Source organism: Symphodus melops (genome assembly GCF_947650265.1).
Source record: "Symphodus melops genome assembly, chromosome: 19".
In the NCBI taxonomy this organism is placed as follows: domain Eukaryota; kingdom Metazoa; phylum Chordata; class Actinopteri; order Labriformes; family Labridae; genus Symphodus; species Symphodus melops.
Window position 1 is genome coordinate 21,136,531 of NC_136709.1, and position 27,855 is coordinate 21,164,385.

Sequence of the window (27,855 nt, forward strand, 5' to 3'; positions counted from 1 at the left end):
AGCGATTCGATGCAAAATCTCTTCCTCAGGATTTTTCCTTTTTTCTGCAGTTACTAGATTTTCCCCTCCCTGTATTAGCTTGCATGTGCTCACACTACTTTTCTCCCGAAAACGAGATAAAGTATTTCTCAACTTAATTGATGGTTGGTGTTGTAGTTCTCGTTTGAGGCCACTTGGAGGCGCCAAAATCTATAAACCGCTCAAATCTGCTGCAAAAGTTTTAATCCTAGTACTGCAAAATGTAGGTTTAAAACTCCCCTTTCTGTCATCTAAAATCTTTATAAATATATTCTGCACATATTGAGAGGCTGTGTGTGTCGCTACAAATGATGTGTGATGTGTTTTAAGTTACTGTCACATCAATAGTGTTTAAACATATGAGAACTGAACTTCTGAATGCAACTTGAAGTAAAGTTATTTTTTAAAATGTGTTTCTTAAAGCTTTCATATCCTTCCGCGGACTCATCATGGCACCTCATTATGTCACAGTTCTCTGTTTGTTTATCCTGACTTAGAAGACTCGTGATCAGGAACAGGAACACGGACCCATCATCCACAATGAAGCCACGTTGGTGCTTTTACATCGACTGTCTTGACAACTACAAGTGATTGACAGATGGCATATCCAATCCGGTGCTTCCTCTGAGTCAGCGGAGGTAAAAAAAATTCACCAGTGGTGTTGTTGCTTATCTGCATTCTCTCTCTGATTGGACAAAACACCGACACATCCCACCAATCACGCGTCAGCCACAGGATTCGCCATCGGGAGGTTTGTTTGCGTCACCTTTTTGCTCTCGTTGCGTTCCAGCCGCCAGTGCGCATGCGTCACTTTGACAAACAGTGCACCTGCCAATGAGGTGCACTGTTTGGGAGGCTGCAACGTTCTGCGCCCGCCTCTCGGAGTGACAGCAAACGGATGCAATCGCGTTCTGCTTAGTGTGCGACTGTACTTGATTGACAGCCGACAGTCCAATAAGAGTCGGTTACATTAAATTTGAACGAACGTAGGGATTTCACTGTCCAATCCTAGTGTAGAAACAAGGCGGGACTTTACGTTACCAAGGCAAGACTTCAGTGAAGTATAAAGGGAATAACATGGTGTCCCAGTGGCTGTTTATGTTTACTTAAAGAACAGATTTGGAAGGGCGTTAAGCAACGCACAACGGGCTCTTCTATACATCTAATTGTTTCTTTTTGCACTTTAAGTTTTTTTTTATGTTAAGATTTACAAGGCCATTGGCATGTAAATCTCATACTTCACTAATGTGCCAGTCTTACAAATGGAAAGGGGGCTTCACTTTGGAAACGTGAGCATTTCCCTGGTGCTCCTCCTGCTGCTGCTGCTGTCACTGAAAGCCCTCGTCGGATTCGGGACTTCGTTTAACCAGGGCTCCGCCGTCGGGAGGGAGCCGCTGTCCGCGACCCGGGGTTCAGGGTCGACCTCGGAGGAAGATGGTGCGAGAGTCATGAAGCTGGGCTTGGATAACCTGGGCGCCCCGGTCATTTACGGTGATGTGACAGTGGAGGACGATGATAACGGGTCGACGGGGGAAGCGGACGAATCTTATGGAGAAAGTGACGGAAACGTCCAACCGACGACGAGGTAAAAGCAATCTAAATACTCGGTATAACTGTCAGATAACGGCTACACCCACTTTAACGGACACCTCAAGTGTCCCACGTAGCCTCAAACCTCCTAAATGAGACGAAAAATAAAGTTTAAAGTTTAAAAATTGTTTTAAATGTTGACTCGGAGCCAGCTAACGTCCAGTCTCGCGCTCCTCCTCGCGCGGCTGCTGAGTATCCCTCCACCGCGGCTGCTGCGTATCCCTCCGCCGCGGCGCTGCACTCAAAACTTGTTGTGGTCTCGGTTGATGTAGTTCGCCCTGACTCTTCATACCGGGGGGTTTTAACGCATTTGATTGCAGCTATATCTCACAGAGTATTGATAATTAACAAATGTCAAGCATTACCAACTTAATGTCACAGTGTTAAAGGTGTTAGACTGAGTCAATGCTGAGTTTGGACTATTCGACCATACAGCAACACAAGCACATTCCTCCTTATCTGTGATTTATTGTGCAACGAGTCGCTGTTTTGATAAAGGTTGACATGTTTTTAAACCGTCCACAAGGTGTTCCTAAACGGCGCCATATGCCAAAGACCCCTATGCAGCAATCAACCTCAGGTGGGGACCGCCCCCCCAAACCCACCTTGTAAAATGTCATAAAGACACCACTTGCTTTTTCCTTTTTTTGAAATCTTGCCATTCATTCAGTGTTTCGCATGGCTTTAATAAATTCTCTCTGAACAGTCATAGTCACAGTAAACACACTTTCCCACATGATCATTATTCTTTCATTACATTCAACATGTCGTTTGGTGTGTATGTTATTTTATGATGTTAAAAACGTAATTGACATGGACACACATGTCCACATGCAGTGATCAGTAACATCTAAAAAGACACACCAAGGTCTATATCACAATATCAAAGTATAATCAGCTTCAAGTGTATTTTATGATCTACCCCCCCCCCCCCCCCCCCCCCCCCCCCCCCAACACACCCTGGGACCCCTACTTTTGGTCTGTGGCATGTCAGTGCAGAGCGCTCTTCGGTTCATAGACCACAAAGTTTGAGTGCGGAGGTCGAGTCCGCCTCGTGTGCAGGCTGTCAGCAGCTGTTTCCAAAGGGAAGCATGGAAATAAATAAACCCAAGGAAGCTGGCTTGTTTGGTTGGAAATGTGATGCAGTCCTGTCCCTGACGTCGGTCCAGTTAAGAGGGCAGATATCTGTGTGGTGTTCCAGATTGCTGCTTGATATCAGGGCTGGTAACTGTAGCCTGCCTGTTTCTGCGGATGTTCATCCATCAGCCTGTCTTTGATTATCACAGCACCAACATCACATTATATGAAGGGAGACGTTGGTTATCACTTCAGAGCAGAGATAGCATCTTCATCAGGCGTATCTCTGCTCAGCCTGATGGGCTGCTCACTATCTCAGGAACAGAAGTTCATATTAAGTGGAAGTGTGTTTCGTTAATTAAGCACAGCTAAGTTAGCAGCAGAAAAAAAATACGAGTGCTAGATAAGGAATTTGTCTCGGACATACGAGATAAAGTTGTGTGTGTGTGTGCGCATGCTGCAGGACTTATCAAACATTACAAGCTCCTGTTTAGTCCTACAGCAGACTCTCCTCCTGGGGATCGTGCCTGTTGAAAGTTGAGAGTGTCACACAGTCCACAGGTGAACTAACCCTGCTGGACCGACCTGGCTGCTCCTGCTCTTTGCGCAGTGGGTAGGGCATTGATTTTGGCTTCCTTGGTAAACAGTGGCTATGACGCCCACTGTTGTTTGGCGCAGTGTTCTCCTCATGATGTTACCTCTCCCTGCCATGTTATTATTATTATTTATTTTTTCACAGAGGTACCTTTGGCTTCTTGAAACATTCTGAATGCCTTTTCTCTGTCGAAACACGTCGGGTCTTTCACTCAGTTATTCTCTGTGTAGTTTCATAAATGTGCCGTCTGCTTTTCAGGAGAGAGTGGGATCAAAGTCAGTCAGAAAATTGAAAACAGTGTTCGAGTCGAACCTTTTTCAACCAGCTGGATTCAGTTTCTTTCCCAAATAGTGAAACTTGTGTGAGGCTGCGTCACAAACGTCTGTTTACAAGAATGGACTCTTAGCGTACACCTCTGTTTACACTTGATGCAGTGCAGAGGACAGACAACTTATCAGGATGCAAACGATGGCGGCAGTACGAAGGTCCTCGAGGAGGATCAGACTTCTTCCACCTGTCATCTGCAGCACGAGACAGTGAAGGGAAATCCAAAGTCATTAGCGGGGAAGTTGGCGTTTGGCAGAAGCGGTCCGTTCTCTTGCCTGGCACCTCGTCTGCTGCAGACATAAACTCCTGAGTGACATCCTGCTGCTGGTCACACCCTGCCGCTGCTCCTGCATCTGTTCCCCTACTCGCTCGCTCTCTCTCTCTCTCTCTCGCTCTCTCTATCTCTCTCCGTGTTGGTTTAATTTCCTTTCCTAACTTTATCACAGCCCTCATCTCTGACTTTCATTTTTCTCTCTCTCTCTCTCTCTCTCTCTCTCTCTCTCTCTCTCTAAGTGTTCTTAATTTGAGAATACTCTCCTCTAAGTTTGTTTTGGTTGAGCACATTAAATTATTTTGACACACAGAGGTAACTTTTATACGCGTCTGTCTCACGGTGTGATAATTACTCAGTGTGAGCTTCATCGAGAGGGGAATGTATGTGAGCACAATAACAAGACAGTGAAGTGACACGTAGAGAATCCACAGATTAGCCTGTGGAGGCATCAACAGCAAGAAGGAGCAGGTGAATAATTGATGCAAACGCCTGTCTGTGGAGCAGCAACATATGTACGACACGACAGATGAAATAAGAAAATAATGAACTCGTGAAAAGTGTTTCCACGTGTCAAAACACGGCGAGACCTTCCATGACAGCCTGCTTCGAGCTCGCTCTCTGTCTTTGTCTCTCTCTCTCTCTCTCTCTCTCTCTCTCTCTCTCCTTCGTCTTCCCTAACGCCCTCCCTTACCTTCACACATGCGTGTTCCTTTTAATGCCGCCCCTCGAGTACAGACTCCATCCGTCGAGAGAATTGGCGTTGAACTTCGGAAATGTCACGAGAGATGAAACATGATCCCGGTGTCTCCCTTTTTTAAATGAGTAACATTAAACAGACTTCCTTATTCCCCAGATAACACGCACACAATGGGAGTAAAAAAAAACATCCAAAATGAGCTGAGCATGTTTGACAGTGTAAGCGCTTGTTTGGAAGTCATCCTGTGTTTGTGACCTCCTGTGACCTCCTGTGACCTCCGAGCGTCTGACCTGCAGCGGCTGAGGACAAAATCAAACAGAGCAGGTCCAGCGGTGAGAAGAGCTGTGGGGCCCATATCGATTCAAGGGAGAAACATGTCTGAAGTAGATGTATTGATTGAAGGATAGAAACATTCACTGCACTGAAACAGAACTTTTAACTTCTAAAAAAACAATTTCAAAATCATCACAAGCAGAATAAACTTTGATGTGAGCCGTCCACACTCGGATGTCAACTTTTTGAACTTTCTGTCACTCGCTGTTGTTGTTGTTTTTTTTTTTCCACTTTGCCCCCCCCCCTCCTCCTCCTCCGCCCCCTTCTTCCTGTCATCTATAAATATTCTAGATGTTCTCTTTGATCCGGAATCAGACCGAGACGAGAGCTGCTCTCATGTTAGCTGACGCCTGTCACCTCACCTTTAGACTGCCATCTATACGTTACAGAACTCCACTCTGGAGACCTGCTGTTTACATCTGCCTCAGTGTGTGTGTGTGTGTGTGTGTGTGTGTGTGTGTGTGTGTGTGTGTGTGTGTGTGTGTGTGTGTGTGTGTGTGTGTGTGTGTGTGTGTGTGTGTGTGTGTGTGTGTGTGTGTGTGTGTGTGTGTGTGTGTGTGTGTGTGTGTGTGTGTGTGTGTGTGTGTGTGTGTGTGTGTGTGTGTGTGTGTGTGTGTGTGTGTGTGTGTGTGTGTGTGTGTGTGTGTGTGTGTGTGTGTGTGTGTGTGTGTGTGTGTGTGCGTGCGTGTGTGTAAATCATGCATGTGAAGGTTCTGCCAAGTTTGATACCTCCGCCAGTGAGCGCTCCGCTGGGGCCCGTCAGCACCTTTGGGAGAACTTGAAGGTGAGAGGAGAGAGGACGGCAGCTTTGTTTGAACTTGCCACCACCCTACCCCCCTACCCTGTGAAACCCCCCCCACCCCCCTCGCCAGTGCCTACACACCTTACACCCCCACCCCCCCACCCCAGGGCCCTGCAGCAGCAACAGCTCTTCTGGGCCGCCGTGCTTGCCGGCTGGCTCCCACCAGCCTACTGCTTAGCAACAGCCAATCGGCCAGGCTGGGTGACTTGCTGGCCAATTGTGCAGTAGAGACGGGCTAGTGCTCAGGATTTGAGTCCGCCGCATGGGTCTGGCTATAGTTAGGTAGAGGAGGAGGAGAAGTTTTTTTTTTCTCTCTCTTTTTCAAAGGGGAGAGTTCATTTCCTGGTTGTTGTTTTATTTTTTTTTCTCTTGCTCACTTAGTTTCAGCAGCCTGCTGTCTGTAACCAGGGAGATGTGCTGGGTTTTATTTATAGAAACTGTCCCCAAAATAACAGGTCAAGATGAAGAGGACTGAACTCCCTGCGGGAAGTTTGAAATCAGCTCTTCAAACTCCTGTCGTCGAATCAGCCTGTTTGCAGCCGCACCTTCACAGTGGAGAGGTCGGGAGCGAGCGGCCCTCCAAACAGCCTTATATCATCGTTTCCAACCTGTTTAAGCGCCGTTATCTTCTCCTTATATAATCAGGTTGTTCCTCCAGCTCTTTGTTCTTCCAGCTCTCTTCATAATCATGTTGTTTTTAACTCGTGCTGCGGGGCAGAAGTTGCCTGGCGATGATGAAGACTCCCTGACCTTCTCTCTGCACTTGATGAATACTACAGTCTGCCTCGTGAGAGCACTTCTCCGCCTCCTGTGACAAACTGTTTGTTTCACAACACTGTGTAGTAACAGAAATAGTAACCAGCTCTTCATTACCGTGATGCTGAACAACACTGGCTGTGAATACAATTACCAAAGGAGGGAATTTATTAGGTCAGTGGCTATTTCGGTAAGCCGGCAGGACCCATCCTGCAGCACTGCAGTATGGGTGGGGCAGAGGCAGAAAGGTGGGATGCTCAGAGAGAGAGAGAGAGAGAGAGGAGGGGAGGGAGAGAGAGACGGATGAAAACAAGGAGTTAGCTGCTAGTTCGTAGGACCACGCTGTCTTGTTTTCACTCTCGATGGCTGCTCACTGCTTAGCAACAACCAATCACATCCTTGGATCATAACTGCACGCCGGCCAATCAGCAGGCAGGAGCGTGGCGCCATAGAGTTTGGATTTTACCACGTGTGAAGAGATACGAGTTGCAGAGAGGGGAGTGCAGTTATCCAGGAGAGAGAGAGTGAGCGAGCGATGGTAACACTTTTAAAGAGTGTTTTTTTTTTTTTTTTATGCTGGTGGTACTTGGAAGTTTTTGTTTTTTTTTCTTCACCACACCCTCTGCTCTCTGCTGCAGTGAGCGACCCTGCCTCATGGCTGCTTGACTTTTAAAAGCACGCTGCTGTCACTCATTCAGCTGTAATAAAAATGATCACTTGTTTTTGTTTGAGCAGATAATGAGGACGCTTATATAAAGCTTCAGGTCACATGAAGCCGCGTTTATGAGCTGCTCTTATGTCATCTGTGGTCGTTAATGTTCCTGTCATTTCCTTTTCTTAATTTAGACGTTTAATCTGGTTTTATGTCATTAATATTAGAGAATGTTAGTCATGTCTGATTTCATGCCGAGTTACCGCCTGCAGGTATTTAAGTCTTAAAATATCCTGCATTGAATCATGGGATTATCACAACTGGAGATTGAAAGGGGCCCTGAGACATACCAGGGTGCACAAGCGTTTTTTAATCCCTGCACACGGCATCTTCTGCTGTTTTTCTTTTTACACGTCCTCTGAAGTCAAACGGTTCAAACCCCGGCCACCTCGTGCCCCCCCACCAGAACGTGCCCACTTTACAGGAATGCACTTGACTCTGCTGCAGCTGGCGGTGCTGGGTGCGGCCGGCTCGGCGCTGCTGCATCCATAACTTTCTCCCCCACGTGCTCCCCATGCTCTCATATTTTTGTTCTGCCTCTCGGTGGCTGCGCGCGGCGGGGCGAACTGGCAGCTGCGCGGCAGCAGAACTCCACACACTCCAGCGTGCATCCAGGCTGCTCGCTGTTGCATGGTTACAGACCCTTCTGCTCTGCCATTGGCTGTGGAGGTGCAGAGCTGCCCGTGCATTGGCTGAGCGAGGAGAAAAACACAGCTCTCATTGGCTTCTGAGAAGTTGCAGGCCGTCGCGATTGGTGCGGCTCGGCGGCTCCCGCTCCTTGGAGACTCTGCCTGTGTAAACATCCTGCTTGTTTCTTTCAATGGAGTGTGTTTACCAGCAGCAGCAGCTCAGTTTTCGCCGGTGTGTGCAGACTGAGGCCGAGTGTCTCTGAGGAGAAGAGAGCGTGGTGAGAGGGAGGATAATTGGCTCCCTGCTCCACCACACGCTTTGTGATTGAAGAAGCACCCTGCACCATTATGACACTTTGACAGTATTACAGGCGAGGACGCTAACAACCCTCAGTCTGTTGGCAGCCTTACCACCACTCTCTCTCTCTCTCTCTCTCTCTCTCTCTCTCCTTCTTTAAACTCCACTCCAACATCTTCTTCAGCGTCTCCGCCGCCGCCGCTGCCTGCATCTGTCACACCAGCAGAAGCAGCAGCCCCACAGGCTACGTGTTATCCCTTTCGGTGACAAGCGGAGCGGCAGCGTCTCGGGGCTCAGACGCGGAAAATAAATTGCCCCAAGTTGTAAATGATACAGTGCGGCTGTTTGTTTTGTTTCACTGCTTTTTATTGTTCAGTTTAGCGCTATTTTTGTAGCCTGCCCCTCCTCCTTCTTCTTCTCTCCATAACCACCATGCTACCTTAGTTGTAGAGTTAAGTCCCCCCCCCCCTTATCAAAGCCCCCTCCCTGCTCCTTCTTCTTCTTTATCTGGAGTACAAAGAGTCACAAAAGCCTTTGATCCTCCTTTCAGAATAAAAGTCTTCTATCTCACCCTCTTCCCATCTCTGAAGTTGAACTCGATGCTCTCACTGACTTCGTCCTCACTTCTACATTCACAGCATGACTTGGAGGGGGGATTGTGTGTGTGTGTGTGTGTGTGTGTGTGTGTCGGGGGGGTGGGGGGTGCGAGGGGGGCGGGGCCGGCCCTGCAAAGACCGCCAAAGCTTCCACCCTCTCAGCGAGCCGACTGCTTAGCAACAACCAATCAGCCTAATATTTTTGGCAGGTTCTCACAGCCAATGGAGGCGGTGCGAGAAGGGTTTTAGCGCTCTGTTTTTATTGGCGGCTGTGTGAAAAAACAATGTTTTTCTTAGCACTCTACACTCGAGTGCTACAGTGGTGAGGCTGATAGAGCTAAGAGCAGATTTGGGGAGATAATCTCGTCTTTGATGGGCCTGAAAGACACATGGCTCATTACTGTTAAAGCCATCTTATTTGCATTTTTATGCAATCTTGCCGCTTCTCATTGAGCTGGAAAAACAAGTCCAGAGCAGGACTGGTAACTCCCCGTGAAGACGCCAGACATGAGTAAAATCTTCTTCAAATTGATCTGCTCCCTTTGAAACGATCCATTTCTCAGCTGTCCTAAAGCTTTTACATCCTTGAACATGCCCCCCCCCCCCCTTTTCCTGAGGGAAGAGAGCTCGATAGGTGAAATCAATAAGGGATTATAGCCAGTCAGTGGCTGTTCACCTGCTCTGTCTCAATGATGGATCGCTCAGGTGACGCACAGAATAACTCCTCTAAGTTGACAACTGTCGCTTTTCACGCTGATAAAGACGGATGCTGATGAGCTCTGGGAAACGAACATGCGTCTCTCCGTCTCTTCTTCTCTCTGCTGCTGCTCTCCAGTTGCCCCCGTGGGAGGCAGTTAAAACCTCACATGCCCCAGTGGCCAACAGAGGGAAGCTCTTTGGGTCCCAGCTGTGTGTGGATGCATGAAACACGGCCGACTCTCGCCGGTTAAATAAAGCTAAAAGCCCCGTTGACAGCTTCTCCCTGAGACAGATACAAATCAATAGTCAGAGCTCGGTTACTGCCAGAGCTCAGCTCATGATTGACAGGCAATGCGGCAAAAGCCCTTAAGAGTTAGCTCAGGGTGGGGCTCGGTTGTCTCCGTTAATTCAAGTCAGTGGGACTGTTTTTAAGCAGACAAAAGAGAGAACAGTTAACACATCCTGCTGTGTGTGTGTGTGTGTGTGTGTGTGTGTGTGTGTGTGTGTGTGTGTGTGTGTGTGTGTGTGTGTGTGTGTGTGTGTGTGTGTGTGTGTGTGTGTGTGTGTGTGTGTGTGTGTGTGTGTGTGTGTGTGTGTGTGTGTGTGTGTGTGTGTGTGTGTGTGTGTGTGTGTGTGTGTGTGTGTGTGTGTGAACCAAGAGTGGAATAAAAGTTGTTTAAAGGATCAACTTTTAACGGAGAAAAAGTCTTCCTCACCACCGTCATACATCACCACGACTGATCTCAGGGGTAAAACCTCGCCGATACATCATCTAAGGAAACCATGTTCTCCCCCCGCATCTTCTTTAACTCTCTGCATCTTCTTTAACTCTCTGTATCTTCTTTAACTCTCTGCATCTTCTTTAACTCTCTGTATCTTCTTTAACTCTCTGTATCTTCTTTAACTCTCTGTATCTTCTTTATCTCTCTGCATCTTCTTTAACTCTCTGCATCTTCTTTAACTCTCTGCATCTTCTTTAACTCTCTGCATCTTCTTTAACTCTCTGCATCTTCTTTAACTCTCTGCATCTTCTTTAACTCTCTGCATCTTCTTTTACTCTTTGTATCTTCTCTGGAGCTGCTCAATAAGTCTTTGCCAACAATGCATCGGAGTTAATGTGCAAAATACACTGACCACAGTTTGAAGTTTTTAACTCACTTTTTTTAGGGTTTCCTGAATGTAGCACGTTGGAGTACTGATCATGCTTTTATTTTCTCTTCATCAGCACTGATATTTGTCATGATATCATATTTTGAAATGTTTTTTAGAGACCCTGAAAATGACCGTCTTTCTTCTTTCTTCTTATTTTTTTTGAATCAAGGGATAATCTGAAGTGGTTAAAAAATGCTGATTTTAAAGTAGTTGCATGTTTAAAAAAAACCCTAAATAAAAGCCATCAGCAGGGGCTGCATTTTTTTTTAGTATTAGTGTATTTAAGAGGGGACAGTGCAATTTCATAAAACACATGATTACGCATGGTTAAAAGAAACCCAGTGATGGCTGTCTATAATCAGTGAAAGTAAAAAGAGAGAAGTCTCTGAAGGCTTTCAGCTCTTTCTGTGAGCTGTCGTCGTGGGCCGACGTGCCAATGTTTGGGAATTTTCTGCCAACGTTTGAGAGCCCAGAAGACAGCCGAGACTAAAGTGAAATGTCACTGAACAAATCCATCCGCTCGAAAAATAAAAAGACCAACATTGTCAACACATTAAAAAAAATAAATAAATCTGGATTTACATGTAAATGAGGCTCATTTGAGAGCAGGAGAGGAAAGGAAGGCCAGACTGGGTTTAAATTCAGTCTCAGCTGATTCAGACGTGCTGCTTCTACGGGACTGAAGTGGTTTCACATTTCTAAAAAAAAAAAAAAAGTATAAGAGATTTTATTAGAGTTTCTTCGTCTGTTCAGACATGGCGAGTTGTTGTTTCTTATTGGCAGCATCATTGACCCAGTCTCTCACACGTGTTCGTACTGCACTTTTAATGGGGAGAAGTCACCATGAGTGGGACGTCTGGTCAGGTTTCAACAACCGCCCGCTCCCCTCTTTAATCAACATGCCAGCCCAGACTGGCTGACAGTGGGGGGGGGGGGGGGGGGGTGCAGGTGTGCTGTTGGCTGCAGTAGAAGGTCACCTTGATTATTAAACACATCTGTACACCACTGAACAATTCTTCACCTTCATTTGTATGTGCTCGAGATGAACTTAAACTCCCACTGGGAGGATTTCTCTGAAGGACAACGTTGGTGTGTTTTTTTTGTAGCTTGCAGAGACTAATGAACATGGAGTCCTGTGAATGTAAGTGTGCACAGATGGTCCCTGGACAGAGTGTTGAAGTCTTTGTGTTGTGTCGGCAGGTCTCTTGTGATCATCAGCACCCTGGATGGGAGGATTTCAGCTCTGGATCCTCACAACCAGGGCAGGAAGCAGTGGGACCTGGATGTGGGCTCAGGGTGCCTGGTGTCCTCCAGCCTCAGCAAACCTGAGGTACAACCAAACAAAGTCTTCTTCTTTACCTTTTTCTTTGTACTTTTATTTATGGGAATTTATAAAGGGGTTGTTGTTTTTTTGTTTTTTTTGTCCGCACAAAAAATGCAAAACTTCACGACATCATAGGTCTGTAGTAGGATGATCTGAGATCAAATTAGCTGATAGTCACTGGATATGCTAATATTTATTCTCCGCTGGTGGAGCTCTAATCCATAGTTTTAATTGATAAGAGTGATTGTGGGCTGAACATTTGTTCTCAGTCATTTCTCATTCTTGCAAAGAGCAGAAGACACCGTGCAGGAATGAGTCGGATCCAGTTTAGTCTCATACCTCACGCACAGGTGTGCTAAAGCTTTTTAAAACATTCTCATGAGGCAATAACTGGAGAAACCTGCCTGCAGATGATTATGACGTAGAGAGAGAGACAGAGAGAGAGAGAGAGAGAGAGAGAGAGAGAGGTCAAGGAGCCTCAAGTCGCAGTCCAACCCGGGCTGCTCACTTTAAGGATAACACCCTCTGTACATGGGGTCGCGCAAATTAGCCTCTAGTCCACAGGGGCCCCTCAAGCTGACTTTTTTAAAGATGATTAAAATCTTCGAGCCGATATATAAAAAAAAAAAGAAGAAGTAATTTTTGCGCGGCCCTGACATGTCAGCGTGAGGTTAAAGGACGCACTCTCGTCGGAGTCAACCAACTCTGTCCCTCCTGGCTCTCCTTCTACAGAGACTCTGAGCCCAGCAATTGAACTCCGTGCACTTTGAAGAGCCAGCCAAGGGTTGCTGTTGCTCACATTCATTTCATGCACACAATACACAGCAGACATGGCGCACACCCCCACACAGATCCCAGAGTAGCTGCATCGCCTGGAGGATTAGCCTCTTTGTTGACTCTATTGGTTTACACACACGAGCACAGCTAGACCCTGGTAAGAACATGTACACAGACGCTTTAACCGCCCACACAGACATGCTGAGAGTGAAGCCAGACCGGAGCCTCGCTCGCCCGCTCTCTCTCTCTCACATGCAGGCTTTGAAGTGGACTCGCTCCGTGGCTCTGAGAGTTTAGCCTCGGGGAGGAAGTCTCTGATTCTAACGAGGGTCCGGGTGGCTGCTGAGATCACATTAATGTTTGTCTGCTCGTGTTGGGCGAGTTCAAGAGTAATGAGCTCGGGTAAGGGTTCGGGTAAGTCGTCGAGTATCATGACGTTTAATACCTTGTGACAGGTGGGGGGTGCTCCTCCTAAAAGAAGCGCTTGTTATGTGGTTTTTTTGGTTCCCACAGAGGAATATGATGCACTCCATTCAGTGGTGGATAACACACATAAAACAAACCCAACCCAGTCTGTTTGTTAGCGCTCATCACTCGGGGGCGTGGGGGGGGCGACAAGCAAGAAGCGCTTTTTCTCAAAAGATAAAATCGTGAATGAAATCAAAGCGGGAATTCTTCAAAAATCCAAACGCAGTGCAACTCTTTCCAGAAGAATCCGATTCCAGCGTGTGAGCCATCAGCCGCTCAAGTGTGCGGTAATTAGCATGACAAATCTGGAGCGCTGAAAGGTTCCCTGATTAGCAAACCGCCAGCATTAAAGAGGAAGGAGGTAATCAGTGGAATCAGCTGCTGCAGTGGGTGTGGGGTTTGAATCCCGGTGCTTCAGGGTGATGGCACCGGCTTCAGAAGGGCTGTGTTTTGGTTTCAAACCAAAAAAAAAAAAAGAAAAGCTGAATTCATCAACCTTTTCTTCGGGGCTCCTCGGAGGTTATGATTCGGGGGAAAGCCCTAAAGGTACCTCAAAGCGTTTTACAGTCAGGACTGTGTGAAGACAGGTCGGCTTCTCCCGAATGCATCCGAATGGGAATCTGACCTTGAATATAAAGTGACACATGAAATCACACTTTAAGGAGCTTGTTTTGGTGGGGTTTTTTTTTTTTTTTGTATGCCTTCATTTGAAGAGTTTCATGATTCTCTAAACTGCGGTAGACCTTTTTTTTTTTTTTTTTTAAATATTCAAAGACGCTTATCGAAAACCAAACAGTGAAAACAAAACAACAAAGACATAATGTTGAAGATGGAGGACGACAGGTGACGGGGTTTGTGCTTGTCAGCGCTGGTTTTCAGGAGTGAGTTCCAGAGGGTTGGAGAGGCAATGGAAAAAGGTCCTGACCCCCCCCAGGACCGATGATTTGGGGGGTCAGGTTTAGGTTTTCAAGGTAACGGAGGCTTTGTGGGTGATGACGAGGAGTTTGAAGTGGCCACACTGGGCCGGAGGATGAAGAGCCAGTGGAGGTTATGAAGGCTGTAGCTCTCCTCGATCGACCACCGGGATAGAAGTGGGACAGGCAGCCCCCCCCACGGTGAGCAGGCGCGTGTGGCAGGCTGTCGTTTAAACGTTCAGGTGTTTGGGGTAAAACGGCTGACGTTTGTGTTTTTCACAGCTGCCGTAGAGTCTCAGGTGTGTGAGACTTCACACACACACACACACACACACACACATGTAACGTCGTCCTCCTGTCTTCCTGCTGTGCGCTGGTGTTGTGACAGACGATGCTGACTCTCTCTCTGTGTGTGTGTGTGTGTGTGTGTGTGTGTGTGTGTGTGTCCTGTCTGTCTGTGTGTCTTCACCTGTTGGCTCTTATTTGGGTGACAGAGCGGAACGAGGGGAGATGCCTGTCAGCTCTGAACCTGGTTACTGGCTGTGACGTCACGTGTTATGAATGTTGTGTGTGTGTGTGTGTGTGTGTGTGTGTGTGTGTGGTGTGTGTGTGTGTGGTGTGTGTGTGTGTTGTTATTCCCGTACTTTATGTAATTTCTAGCATGCCCTGTCTGCCCTCTGTTATTTCGTCTGGGTTGATGGTAAGGGTGCTGCCACTGGCTACTACCACGACCACCACAACAACCCCCCCCCCCCCCCCCCTCTTCCCCCCCCTCCTCCTTAGCGCTTAGCAACAGTTTCATTGGAGCTCGCCGGGTCCCTGAGACACGAGTCTGCTCGGTGATTAGAGGCTGGGGGGTTCTGCTGCCGTGTCATTGGCTGTCTTCAACGTGCCGAGGAGGAAGCAACCAGTCACCTGCTGCTTCCTGGGGAGTGTGTGTCTATATGTGTGTGTGTGTGTGTGTGTGTGTGTGTGTGTTTTCTTTTCTTTTTTTTGGTGAAATGAGGGACAGCAGAGTCACAAACAGCATTGTCTGCAGAAAAAAGAAGCCATCACTTCAAAAAGGCAAAAGTGGCTCGGGGGTATAAGAGGGGGGTGAAGTGTGTGTGTGTGTGTGTGTGTGTGTGTGTGTGTGTGTGTGTGTGTGTGTGTGTGTGTGTGTGTGTGTGTGTGTGTGTGTGTGTGTGTGTGTGTGTGTGTGTGTGTGTGTGTGTGTGTGTGTGTGTGTGTGTGTGTGTGTGTGTGTGTGTGTGTGTGTGTGTGTGTGTGTGTGTGTGTGTGTGTGTGTGTGTGTGTGGGGGGTTACAAAGAGGAAGTCAGTGCCAACGTGGAGTGAGTCATGCTGGGGGGCTAAAGGGTTGAAAGGGGGGGGGGTGATCAGGGGTGGTGAGGTAATGCCTTCGACCAGAGATGATGTCATCACAGAAGAGACAATACTCACACACACACACACACACACACACACACACCTCTGCTGGCACGCAGCGTGTATGAATGAGAGAATTTGATAGATGGCTACACAATGACTAACGATCGATGGCCTCGCTGTGACTAATGTGACGGGCAATAATTCTTCCAGCGCGGCGATGGAAATGAAAAGGGCCAGATGGGTGTTATCCCCCCCCTCCTCCTCCCCCTCCCCCTCCTCCCCCTCCTCCCCCCCTGCCTGGATGGTGTGTTTGTGTTTATGTTTCGGGCTGCTGCTGTCTGCCGCCTTAAAGTGGAGCATCAGACTTGTGGGCCAACAGTGGCACATCAGGGGCGGGCGGGAGCTGACACTGTTTGACAGCCACACACACACACACACACACACACACACACATTCCTGGAAACGGCCAACCCCCCACCCCACTCCCCCTGAACCTACCCCCCCCCCCCCCCTCCATCTGCACGTGTCCCCAAAGTAGAATACGATGACATGATTAGTCATCAACTAATCATGAAGTGCGACACCTCGCATGCTTTAACAGGCCGATCACACGAGAGCAGCGCGCCATAACAGCGCCACGTGTTTAACCACAGTCTGAGCGTCCACGCTGCAGACGCACGGCGAGCGCTCCGTGCACTCAACAGACCAATATCTACAGAGAATAAAGACGTGAATGACTCACCCTCGCTTACATTCAAAAAGAGACGAGGCCGAGACATGAATGAGACTTCTGTAAAATTAATAGGCGAGGGGAATTCATAGTACACACACACACACACACACACACACACACACACACACACACACACACACACACACACACACACACACACACACACACACACACACACACGAAAAGAAAACGCACAGACATGTAGAATATTTTTGCTGAGAGGACAGTTTTTTAATCACTTTGAATGTTTTTTAAAGACACTGTTCCTTTTTGAATATTTAATGTTTTATTCCTTCCAATTAAAAAATTTCACATCTGATTTTTTTTTTCTTCATGTTTTCTTTGGATTTTTTTCCTTTCTTTTTACACTTTTATCTTAACGACGGGACAGACAGCTGATAGATTTAGAAATCAGACAGAGAGAGAGAGAGAGTAGGGAATGGCGTGCTCGAGGAGCCACAGGTCGGATTTGAACCTTGGCCGTCCGCTTGGACGACCTCAGCCTTCGTACACACTAACCACTAGGCCACATTTCAAAGTGTAAATGTCCACCAGCCGTCTCGGATCATGTTCTGCAGCTCTGATGCCAAAAGCCATAAACATGGTGACAGTGAGAGCTTTCATTAACGTGCAAATAACTACCTCAGGTCTTTAATCAAGAAGTGGAAGGTCCTGGGTCCTGGGTCCTGGGTCTCGGGTCCCGGGTCCCGTGGACTTCATTAAAAACTGTATCAAGAGCTGAGTGTTAACAGAAGAGCAGTGTTAGAAAACTCAAGAGTTTAGATCTTTAAATCCAGATTTCTTTCAGGTAGAAAACAACAGTCTTCTCCTGAAGAAACATCCGGATTGTTCTTTGTGGACGTTATTTATCTTTAAATTCATCAAATCACGGAACATGCAGGAAGTGAAGCGAGCTGTATTGATCGGTTGATTTTATTTACAAAGGGATAGACGCTGCCTCGGGGTGACGTGGTGGATCAGCGTGTTCAGTGTGTCCGCTGATGCAGGAGGTCTGTGCTGGACCGGATCAGACGCTCCCAGATTAAGGCATCAGGAGCCGGATGACTCATCCACCACCCCTGCTTTAAACCTCTTTGCGCCCTCTCTCGCCATTCCAGCACCGTGTGATGTGATGGTCAGATTGTTAACTCCTCCCCCTCCTTTCACCTGCTAAATTTATCCTCATCTCTTCTCTCTGTCTAACCCCCCCCCCCCCCCACACACACACACACACACACACACACACACACCTCCCTCTTAAAAAGATGACATCACCTCTGCTCCTGGCTGTGCTTCGGTGTAAATCACCCTGTCACACATTTCTGCCTCCTGGCCCTTTCTTAATCCACCACCGAGCTATTACACGGACTTCTTTTCGGAGGTCCGAGGCGCGGTGATTTATAGGCTGCAGGTTCGATGCGCTCTGCACCTGACGTCTCCGTCCATTTGTATCAATCACACTGGAAGGCTCACTAATGGTTTGCTTCCTGTGAGTCATGTGAAAGCTGACGGGAGGGAGAGGAGGGGGCGTCACGCAGCAACGGTACAATTCGAACCCACGGCCGCTTCAACGCCGACTCGCCTCCGTACTTTGGGGGGCGTGCGATATAACCACGAGGCTACTCACTGCTCCTTAGTCCCGACTTGGACTACAAATAAAGTGTTTCTCTGTTTATGACTGAGGAGAACCTTCCACCCCCTGATGAGCTCAAGCTATGGAGGCTAAATCAGGATTAGTCTCAGATTGTTACAATGATGTCATCCTTACTGTCCCCCCCCCCTCCCTCTCTCCCTCCCTGCAATGAGCACCCAACACACACACACACACACACACAGATCCAGGTTAATTACTTAGGCTCTCGGTTGTGTAATGGTCCCAAGCCTGTGGATGGAGTCCAAGTGTGCGGGGGCTGATGCTGCGGCGGCGGCGGCTGCGTGGGCCGATGTCTTTGTGCTTGAACCCTGGTCTGTCTGAGCTGAAAATCACTTTTTTTCTCAAACTGTAACAGGATATTTGAGGAGGTTCAGTCTGTGTTGGAGGCTGTTGCATCAGGCAGCACTCACTAGGTGTTTATACGGTTCAAGTGAGGCGGTGAACCCGGGTTAAATGGTGCACCCTGTGTCAACGTTAGTTTACATAATTAGACTATAACTGTATAAAGAATAAACTTATAAATCATGTTTTGAGGAGCGCTGAGGCGTATTTCCCGTGGTCGAAGAGGAGGAGGAGGAGGAGGAGATGTGACTGACGTGGCGTTGTTCCTGCAGGTGTTCGGCGATAAGATGGTCATCCCTTCACTGGATGGTGCCTTGTTCCAGTGGAACCGGGACAGGGAGAGTATGGAGGCAGTGCCTTTCAGTGTCGAGTCCCTGCTGGAGTCCTCCTACCGGATCGGGGAGGACACCGTTCTGGTCGGGGGCAAATCCCTCACTACCTATGGCCTTGGAGCGTACAGTGGCAAGGTGAGTGAGAACTCTTCTGTGACCTGACGGACGGAGGACTGAACTTGAATTTCCCTCGGGATCAATAAAGTATCTATCTATCTATCTATCTATCTATCTATCTATGTGGCCTGTGTTTTGTAACGCGCCGCTGTTTTCTTCCCCTCAGCTCCGGTACATCTGCTCGGCGGTGGGCTGCAGTCGCTGGGGGGACGAGGAGTTGGAGGCGGAGGACGTGCTCCTGCTGCAGAGGACTCAGAAGACCGTGCGAGCCATCAGGCCGCGATCAGGGATGGAGAAGTGAGTCAGTCAGACGCTCTCTGTGATACCTCTCCACTGATCATTTATATCTACCTCCGTGTTTCAACTGCCTTTACATTCGGATATTAAAGTTGTTTTTATAGCAAGTTTAAGAGATTTACAGACCCGGCATTTTACAGACAAACATGATCCGACTGAATTAAAAAAAAAAAAAAGCAGAATTTCTATAAAAATATTGGATTTTTTAATATTAATTTTTTTGGTGTTGCTAGGTGGAACTTCAGTGTGGGAAACTACGAGCTGAAGTTCCTTCCCGAGATACAGTCGGGAATGAACTTCCTGGAGGGAGAGGTGGCGAAAGGCGAAGCCTGGAGGGAGAGTCAGCGGGTCATCGCTGACGAGCCAAAGGACAGCGAGAGCACAGCGAAGCCGCCAAAGCACAAGAAGAACCTGGACCTGGTCATCAAAGTCTCCGTTCCTGATTGGAAAGTCATGGCGTTCAGCGGCGAGTCAGAGGGGCAGCTGGTCTGGGAACGTCAGGTGATGCAACGAGCACGCTTCGCCGGTTAATTCAGATTGTGCTGGCGGTGGAGAGACTCATTCTGTATCGCCTGTTTCTGTGTAGTTCTGCACCCCGATCGCTTCGGCTTGGCTCGTGGGCGGCGGCAAAGTCACACCGATTACTCTGTTTGACGACAACGCCTACAACTACCAGTCCGAAACTGATGACGAGGGCGGCGATAATGAAGATCCAAAGAAGGCCAGAGGAACTTCCGAGTCCAGCGTCTACCTCGGTAAATTCACACACACACACACACACACACACACACCTGCAAACGCTGGCTCTCTGCATTCGGCTTCCTGCAACATGGCGGTTCATTTTTTTAAGAAAAACTATGTTGAGTTTCGTACACGTCTGCATGTCGGTGCTTCATGGTGGCGAGCGGATAAATAAAAAAACATCATCATGTGCAGAGTCTCGGTGAAAGGCAGCGAGCATAGGGGAGCTGCTGTAGGAATGTGAAGACGGTTTGATTACAGCCTGATTTAGTCTGCAGCTGTCGGCGTATCGTACGAGAGCGTCCCTTAAAGGACACGCCCACTTTGCTGTTTTCTGGCAGGGAATCATGGGAGTGATTGTCCCTGCTGCACCGCCTTTCTTATTTCATGCTTCTTCCAGCCAGGCTGATGAGTCCAAACGTGGATTTCAGACGCTGAGCACTCGTTGTTTTGTTTTCCAGCTCTTCTCCTTTTTAAAGTTGTTTCAGGTGTTACCACACAATCGAATACATTTTCACTCTGTCTGTTAATCAGGGATGTTCCAGGGACAGCTCTACCTCCAGTCCTCGGTGAGGATCACTGACAAGTTCCCCTCCAAAGCTCTGGGATCAGAAAAGGACATCATTCCTCTCCCCACTGTCAAATGGAAGCCTTTAATCCGTAAGTCCTCACCTCCTTTAGTCGTGATCTGCTGAGTGTGATTACCTGGATTGGGAGGGCAAGCTGCGATCAAAGACTCGCTTCATTATTATTTCTTTAAACACAAAGGGGGATGCTGTTTCTTGTCGTCAACAAACGATCATTAATTAGCAGCCGTTGTGTGCCGCTCGGAGCGTCCTGCTCGTTCTCTTTAATGTATGACTGTTATTCCTGCTCTATCGATCCCGGCTCAGATCAAAGCACTTATTCATCTTTGTCCTTGACACAGATTCCCCGTCTCGGACACCGGCACTCGTCGGCTCCGATGAATTCGACAAGTGTCTGAATAATGACAAATTCTCCCATGAAGAGTACAGCAACGGCCCCCTGTCCATCCTGCAGTATCCATACGGTAGGAGCCTGCTGCCTCACCACAGGCTGCTTTAAGAGCACAGCTATACGTAAAGAGGAGACGCATTAATCAAACTCTGCCCCCCCCCCCCCCCCCCTTTAGACAACGGCTACTACTTCCCCTACAGCAAGCATTACCGGGAGAAGCGTGACAGCGCTGTGAGCCTCATCAAGGGAAACGGTGCAGGGGGGGAGCCTGGCAGGAAGAAGGACCCCGTGCTGCTCCTGCCCTGGTGGAAGGAGATCCTGGGCACCATCTTCTTCTGCATCGCCGCCACCACCTACATCGTCCGCAAGTTCTTCCACCCCCCAGCCCCCGTCACGTACGCCAGGGTGAGAGCGCTCAGACTTACAGCTGACCACATCAAGACCCAAACCCAAACAACAACCACAACGACAGCTTAGCATCTTTAGGAGTCAATAAAGGGCCAAAACTCATCAAAGTCAGGCAACACAGGAACACAGGCAACTTTTCTTTCAAAATAAAAGCACACAAATCCAGAAAATAGGCCTTTAGAAATAAAAGCATGTCCCCGTCTTTAATTGTTCTCTTTTTCATTTTGCTAGATTTTGGTCTCGTGCTTGTCCAGTCGTGTTTGTAATTTCGACCCTGTGAGATTTTAAAAACATGTGGAACAAGTTGAGCTGAGGCGGATACACGTGAGACTATAACCTCCTCATTGTGTCTCCTCTGTCCCCCCCGAAGCAACGGAAAGAGTCGGAGACCCAGTGCCAGACGGACTGCAAGTTTGACCTTGAGGTTGTTGAATCCAAAGAGCCTGTTGCTATGGAGACCCGTTCCAGCGACTATGTGTCCAGGTACGTCTGCGAGGCTCTGCGTACACATGACTTCATAGTCATGACTCAGGAGAACTCCACTCACTCACTGTGCACTCCTGAAAGTCACACGCCAGTCTCCCTCCTTCAAGGTGTACACACACACACACACTCGGCACTGTTACCATGGTGACCACTGGTCTTCCAGCCTGTCTGCCTCGATAGGGCCGGGCAGAGATAGGAGCTGTAGTAGTGCATGATTGGATAACTCAGCTGTTTGCCTTCGAATGAAAATGACCTTGGCCCCCGCAGACCCCCCCCCCCCCGCCCGGCAGCATCTGCCACGGGGTCGCAGTGTCATTTTACATCACTGTCAGCACATTGTCAGAATTTTTTTGTTTATTTTTGTCATCCCAAATTTGATCAGTCGCCATAATTTATGAGCTGCCACCTCCTGCAGTCTGATCGATGGAGTTTGCATGTTAATGTTTGTCTGCTAAATATTATTCCCCCCCCCCTCGTCCCGCCCCAAAACACGAGCGAAAAAAATCAGATTAAACCGTGGCTTTTTTTTTTCCCTCCAGTTGTCATCCCCCTCGCATGTTCTCTTCTTTTGATCCACCCTAAAATGACAAACATCCCCACACACACACACACACACACACACACACACACACACGCCTCCGCCCCTCCCTTCTGAAGCTGCAGCTGCAATCCATACAAATTAGTTTTGCTGCAAAAGTTTCCCAAAATAAAAAGCGGCTGCTTGCTGCAGCAGCTGAAGCGAGCGTGAGTCAGGATGCGAGCTGGAGAGATCAGGGTGCGAGGCCTGGATCACATGTGGCACGCACAAGTCTTCACCAGGAGCACGAGCAGGGCCGATGCTTCAGATGCATACGTGCTCATTGAGAGCTTTTCTAAGTGTCCTACAGTTTTGGAGCTGCAGTGATCTGAAAAGGAGCCTCCGATGACGCAGATGAGGCTGATTTATAGAAGTGTACGTCACTTATTGACCCAACAAAACAATTATACACAAAAATAAAACCTCAAATCTTGAAGGTTTAGGCCACAACGTTGATCCTAAACTCATCCGTGGCTCTCGTCTGCACAGCTTCGGAAGTCTCCTCTGTTCAGCTTCAGGCCTCTAAGTAGTTTTCTGACAGCGTGAGATGAGTTTGGATTCCTGCACTAACTGTGGCTATGTGTGAGTTGGTTCCCTGCCAGCTCCGCCTCAGGCAGCTCTGACAGGGCTTTGTCTGCTTATTAGCCCTTTAACCACTTAATAAGCCTCCCTGACCCACGCGCACAGCGGGGAGTCCTGCTCTTTGAAATGGTCGGCCATGCCGGAGAATGAAAGAATACCTGCGTGATTCCTCCTCCCCAGGTACCTGACCGACTTTGAGCCAGTGCAGTGCCTCGGCCGCGGCGGCTTCGGCGTCGTCTTTGAAGCCCGCAACCAAGTGGACGACTGCAACTACGCCATCAAACGGATCCGTCTGCCCAACAGGTAGCTTGCACCGCACACACACACACACACACACACACACACACACACACACACACACACACACACACACTGTGTCTTGCTCGAGGCCATTAGCTCTTCCTTCTTCCTTTGGAGACGTGAAGCCCGTTGTGTCCGAAGACAGAAAACAACAGAGATATTTTGGGAACAAATATCCGACATGCATTTACGTTTATTCTGACAGGCGTGGAAATGAGGTGTTCAGCTGCAGCAGATCTGCATGAATTTATATTTCAGCCTGCTGTGGACTGAATCACCACACAGTGCAGAACGAACGAGCCTGAAAAGGATTTGTATGCCCCGTGTTTTATTGGCGCCTGGTCTCCGGGCTGGCGTTTAGTCGGATGTCTTCCTGAATGTTTGATCCTGAAACAGTTTTTACAGAACCTCATATGAAGTGTTTGCTTGTCACGCTGGGTTGTAAGGTATCTAACGCTCACTCTCTTCAGGGAGCTGGCCCGGGAGAAGGTGATGCGGGAGGTGAAAGCTCTGGCCAAGCTGGAGCACCCGGGAATCATCCGCTACTTCAACGCCTGGCAGGAGAGCCCGCCCGAGGGCTGGCAGGAGGAGATGGACCAGAGGTGGCTGAAAGACGCCAGGTGAGCCGCAGCTTTAAAACCATCAGCAGCTCCAGCTTGGAGCCAATACCAGGAATCTGCTGTTTTCTTTTTGTGGGGGTGCATCCATGCAGAAATATAGAACATCTGCTCAGGAGAAATGAGAACATGTCTGACCTTTATTACACCACTGATTTTATGTAACTCGCCTCACTTCACTGCTTGATTGGAACAGATGTTTCGATGTCTGCAGAGAGACGGTGCATGTTTTCAGCAGGTGAATGATAGACGGTGTGGGGTCACGTCCCGCCTCTTACATCCTTTAGAAGTAACTCACAAAGAGGGTGCGGCTCAAACTGAGCAAGCTACAACCTAAACATGAGAGTCGGCCTCGGAGCAGCTCACGGTACGATTGAATGAAGACGCATGCAGTCCAAGATGTCCGACAGCTTTTAAACTCATCTTACTCGAGTGGTAAAATAAATGTTTCTGAGTCCTGAAGTTGTGGTGGATCACATCAGTCCAGTTCAGAGTCTGGTTTTGGACCCAGGAACAGTTTTGTCACAGTTGTTTGGTGACAATGTGTCGTGTCCTCTTCCTCTCTTTCAGTACCACCGACTGGCACATGAGCTTCCTGGACCACATGGAGGCGCTGTCAGTCAAAGTCCCGGTGTCCAGCTCGGTGTCCCCCGTGCCGGGGCCTGCAGGAGACGCTCTGGAGGTCTCCATAGACACCCAGGCTCTTCTGTCCAGCAGTACTGAAGGAGCTGCAGGATTGGACGTGGACCTGGGAGACCTGTCCTTCCAGCCCATGCTGGGCCACGACAGCCTGATGTCGGAGAGGGACAGCCAGGCCGACCCCGACGCCTCGGACACGCAGCACTCCTTCGAGCTGTGTCCTCCACGCGGCCCCAGCGACTGCACCTCCTCCTCCTTCGACATCGTGTTCGAGGACTCGGGCTGCGACCGAGACGCCGACGCAGACACGGACTCTGCGTCCGGCGCGGCCAGTCCGAGCACGACGACGGAGAAGAACAGCCTGTCTTCCTCGCACACCAGACGGCAGGAATCCGCCCCGCCCTCCTCTTCCTCTCCCCCTCGGCCAACCTCGCTCGCCCTGGCTCTCCCTATGACGCCCGCGACACAGCGCGTCCAGCCGTCGCCCAAGGTCAGCCAATCATTAACTCAGCCAGCTGTAATGAAGTCTCTCGTTCAGCCTGATTTTAAAGCTTTTCGACTTATTTAGCTTAAATCAAAAGTGACATTGTTTGACGTTTGATGAAGATGTGCATCGTTAATGGAGGTTTTGCATTTTCAATTCTGGCCGATTCCATCGTACTTTTGTCAGAAGTGAAAAGTGCAAATCTAAAGGTGTAATAAAAGGCATGAACAGAGGAGGTGTGAACTCGCTGTGCTGCTCTGCAGGTGTACCTGTACATCCAGATGCAGCTCTGCCGGAAAGAGAACCTGAAGGACTGGATGGCTCAGCGCTGCCTCCCCGAGCAGAGGGAGCACAACCAGTGTCTGGACATCTTCCTCCAGATCGCCGAGGCCGTCGACTTCCTGCACAGCAAGGGCCTCATGCACAGGGACCTCAAGGTGAACACACACACACACACACACACACACACACACACACACACACACACACACACGCTACAGATTATTAGCTTGCGCCTCCTGGTGTTTAATGGTTTCTGCGCCCCTCCCCCCCTCCAGCCCTCCAACATCTTCTTCACCATGGATGACGTGGTGAAGGTGGGAGACTTCGGCCTGGTGACGGCCATGGACCAGGAGGAGGACGAGGACGAGCCGAGCGCCTTGACGCCCGCCCCGCTCCTGACCCGGCACACGGGCCAGGTCGGCACCAAGCTGTACATGAGCCCGGAGCAGGTGAGCACGCACAGTTTGTACTCATAGCATTCTGATTGTTAACGATGAAGGTTAACACGATGATGATGATGATGAAGATGATAAAACGTTCCTCTTCTCGTCCCTGCAGCTCTCGGGGAACTCGTACTCTCACAAAGTGGACATTTACTCTCTGGGTCTGATCCTGTTTGAGCTTCTTTATCCGTTCAGGACGCAGATGGAGAGAGTGAGGGTAAGTCAGAAAACACTTTGATTTGATTTGTCTCTTCTTTTTTTTTTCCATTTCTCTAAAAAGATGACCTCATGTCAACTTTAAAAAAAACAACAACAAAAAATGAGCCTGGTGGAGAGTACACACGCTCCGTGTTTCGTCTTCAAGCAGGTCGGCTGACCTTGCTCTCTCTCACTCTCTCTCTCGCTCGCCCTGATTTCTGCACTATTTTCAAAATAAAAGCACAAATAGCCTGAAGTGAAAGGTTGGCTGGAGGAGAGTCTGGATTCGTCAGACGAGGAAGAAGCAACACATGTTTACGACCTCTGACCTGCGTGAGCCGAAGCTGTGAACTGACTGTAAAGCACCGGCTCGTCTTCAGCTCAAAGGTTCATCAGACGCTGCCTTTCAGAAACACAGAGACGTTATGAGGCAGTCATGAAGCGTGGTTTGTTATCATTTACTGAGAAGGAGCGACGCCTCTGATCGATTCTGATCATCAGAGCGTTTCACTGCAGCGCTGCCTTTCATGAACAGAGAGAATCTGCTCCTTCTGTTCATTGTTGGGTTACAATCAGAACGAGATCACTCTGTTATCAACATCTAAACAGTGGATAGTCTTTGCCCTCGTGTGTGTGTGTGTGTGTGTGTGTGGATTTCTTTGTCTGTGAAACAAAGGGCCTGATTAAGCGTTAAGTCGACTCCGCTCACAGGTGTTTACATCTTTTCTCTTGCAGACGCTGACGGAGGTGAGAGCGCTGCGCTTCCCGGAGTCCTTCTCCAAAAACAACGTTCAGGAGGTGAGTGGTGGTTTGCTGCCACCTAGTGGCTGTGAGCTCAAACTGCATCTTCCCACACAGGGAGAGAAAACCGCTTGTTTTTTTCCCCTTCCTGAGTACGAGCTGCATGAAACAATGATCTGAATATAAAGTGAGATATTAAAATGTATTTACAGAAACATAAAAAAAAAAGGATCATAATTCTCTGAGGCAGTTGTATCATCGCCACTTTTATCGATTACATTTGCATCAATAATCCTTTTTTAGTCTGAAATGATCAAACGTGTCAGGACGTGGCTCAGCGGTCGGGTTTGTTCACTCGTCTCCGTGTTCACTTCTTTAATGAGATTAACCTAATCCTCGAGCACGACCTGGGAATCCCCTCACACTGTTATCCTGCTGTTTGGCTTGACTCGGTGTTTACAGGTCAGAACAGTGAGGGGGGGGGGGGAGGAGAGGGGGGGGGGCACTCCCATGATTCCTCGCCCCTGCAGCAGAATTGACAAACCGTGCTTTAAGAAAAAAAAAAAAAAAGAGAGAGAGAAGCTGAATGGAAGCAGGCGTGCTCGGGTCACGTGAGGGAACACAAGGCGTGCTCCTTCTGATATAGTCAGGTGATTGAACCCGGCGTGCTTCTGAACGAGTCGGTGTGACGATCAGACGTGCAGAGAGACTTTGACCTGTAGATGATTTTGATGCTTTCATGCGTTTGTTTGATGGATAAAGAAGGAAACCAGGGAGAGAGAGCGAGTCGGGATCAACTCGCCACAGGTCGGATTCAAACCCAGGCTGTCCGCTTGGAGGACGACCTCACCGCTAGGCCATCAGAGCCCCGTTAATATTCCACTTTTTTTAACTTCCCATCAGAACACAAAATGTTTAATCCCAACAAAAGAGGTGTCAGGTAGAACTGCAGCACGCTCAGGATGAACGGCGTCCGTCTGCCGCGGCGTGACCTCACTGATCTGTGTGTCTCCTCTCTGTGCAGCTGAGCATGGTGCGCAGGATGCTGTCGTGGAGCCCCGGCGAGCGTCCCGAGGCGGCCGACATCACGGGGACCCCCCTCTTCCAGGAGCTGGAGCCGCCCTTCCGGATGGCCACGAGGCAGCGCTCCCGCACCTACAGCGCCTCGTCCATGGGCCGTCCTTCACGCCAGACGCCGTCTACCTGAGAGTCCCCGCAAAAACGCAATAACCACGAATCCCCCGCCATCCCCTCTGTCGCCCCTCTTCATCCCCCACGTCGGTCTGCAGTTCAAGAAGAAAACACCTCAGCCCCGCGGCATCACACGCTGCCTCAGACACAATCACTTTAAACGCCGAGCGTGCACGAGTAAGACCGGACTCTGCACGCCGTCACTCCGTTCTGCCGCCACGGCTCCCGATCTCAAGTCAAAGAATATCTCACAAGCGACGCGGCGTCTTCGTCACGGTCAGGACCAGCCTCGGCTCCCGTGTCGGT

The 27,855-nt window shown here is 49.0% G+C and overlaps 1 protein-coding gene across 1 annotated transcript; it reads left to right on the forward strand.

The window, feature by feature from the left end:
- Positions 1-54: 54 nt before the first annotated feature.
- On the forward strand, positions 55-27,842 carry eif2ak3 (eukaryotic translation initiation factor 2-alpha kinase 3). Its single transcript, XM_079369767.1, has 18 exons — positions 55-1,603; positions 11,756-11,885; positions 18,409-18,603; positions 18,752-18,882; positions 19,116-19,383; positions 19,469-19,637; positions 20,158-20,283; positions 20,552-20,674; positions 20,777-21,006; positions 21,380-21,492; positions 22,835-22,957; positions 23,425-23,574; positions 24,142-24,700; positions 24,958-25,131; positions 25,252-25,425; positions 25,535-25,636; positions 26,353-26,415; positions 27,383-27,842. Exons 1-18 carry the CDS (start codon positions 1,281-1,283, stop codon positions 27,563-27,565), a joined length of 3,336 nt encoding a protein of 1,111 aa, XP_079225893.1. The 5' UTR covers positions 55-1,280; the 3' UTR covers positions 27,566-27,842.
- Positions 27,843-27,855: the final 13 nt, after the last annotated feature.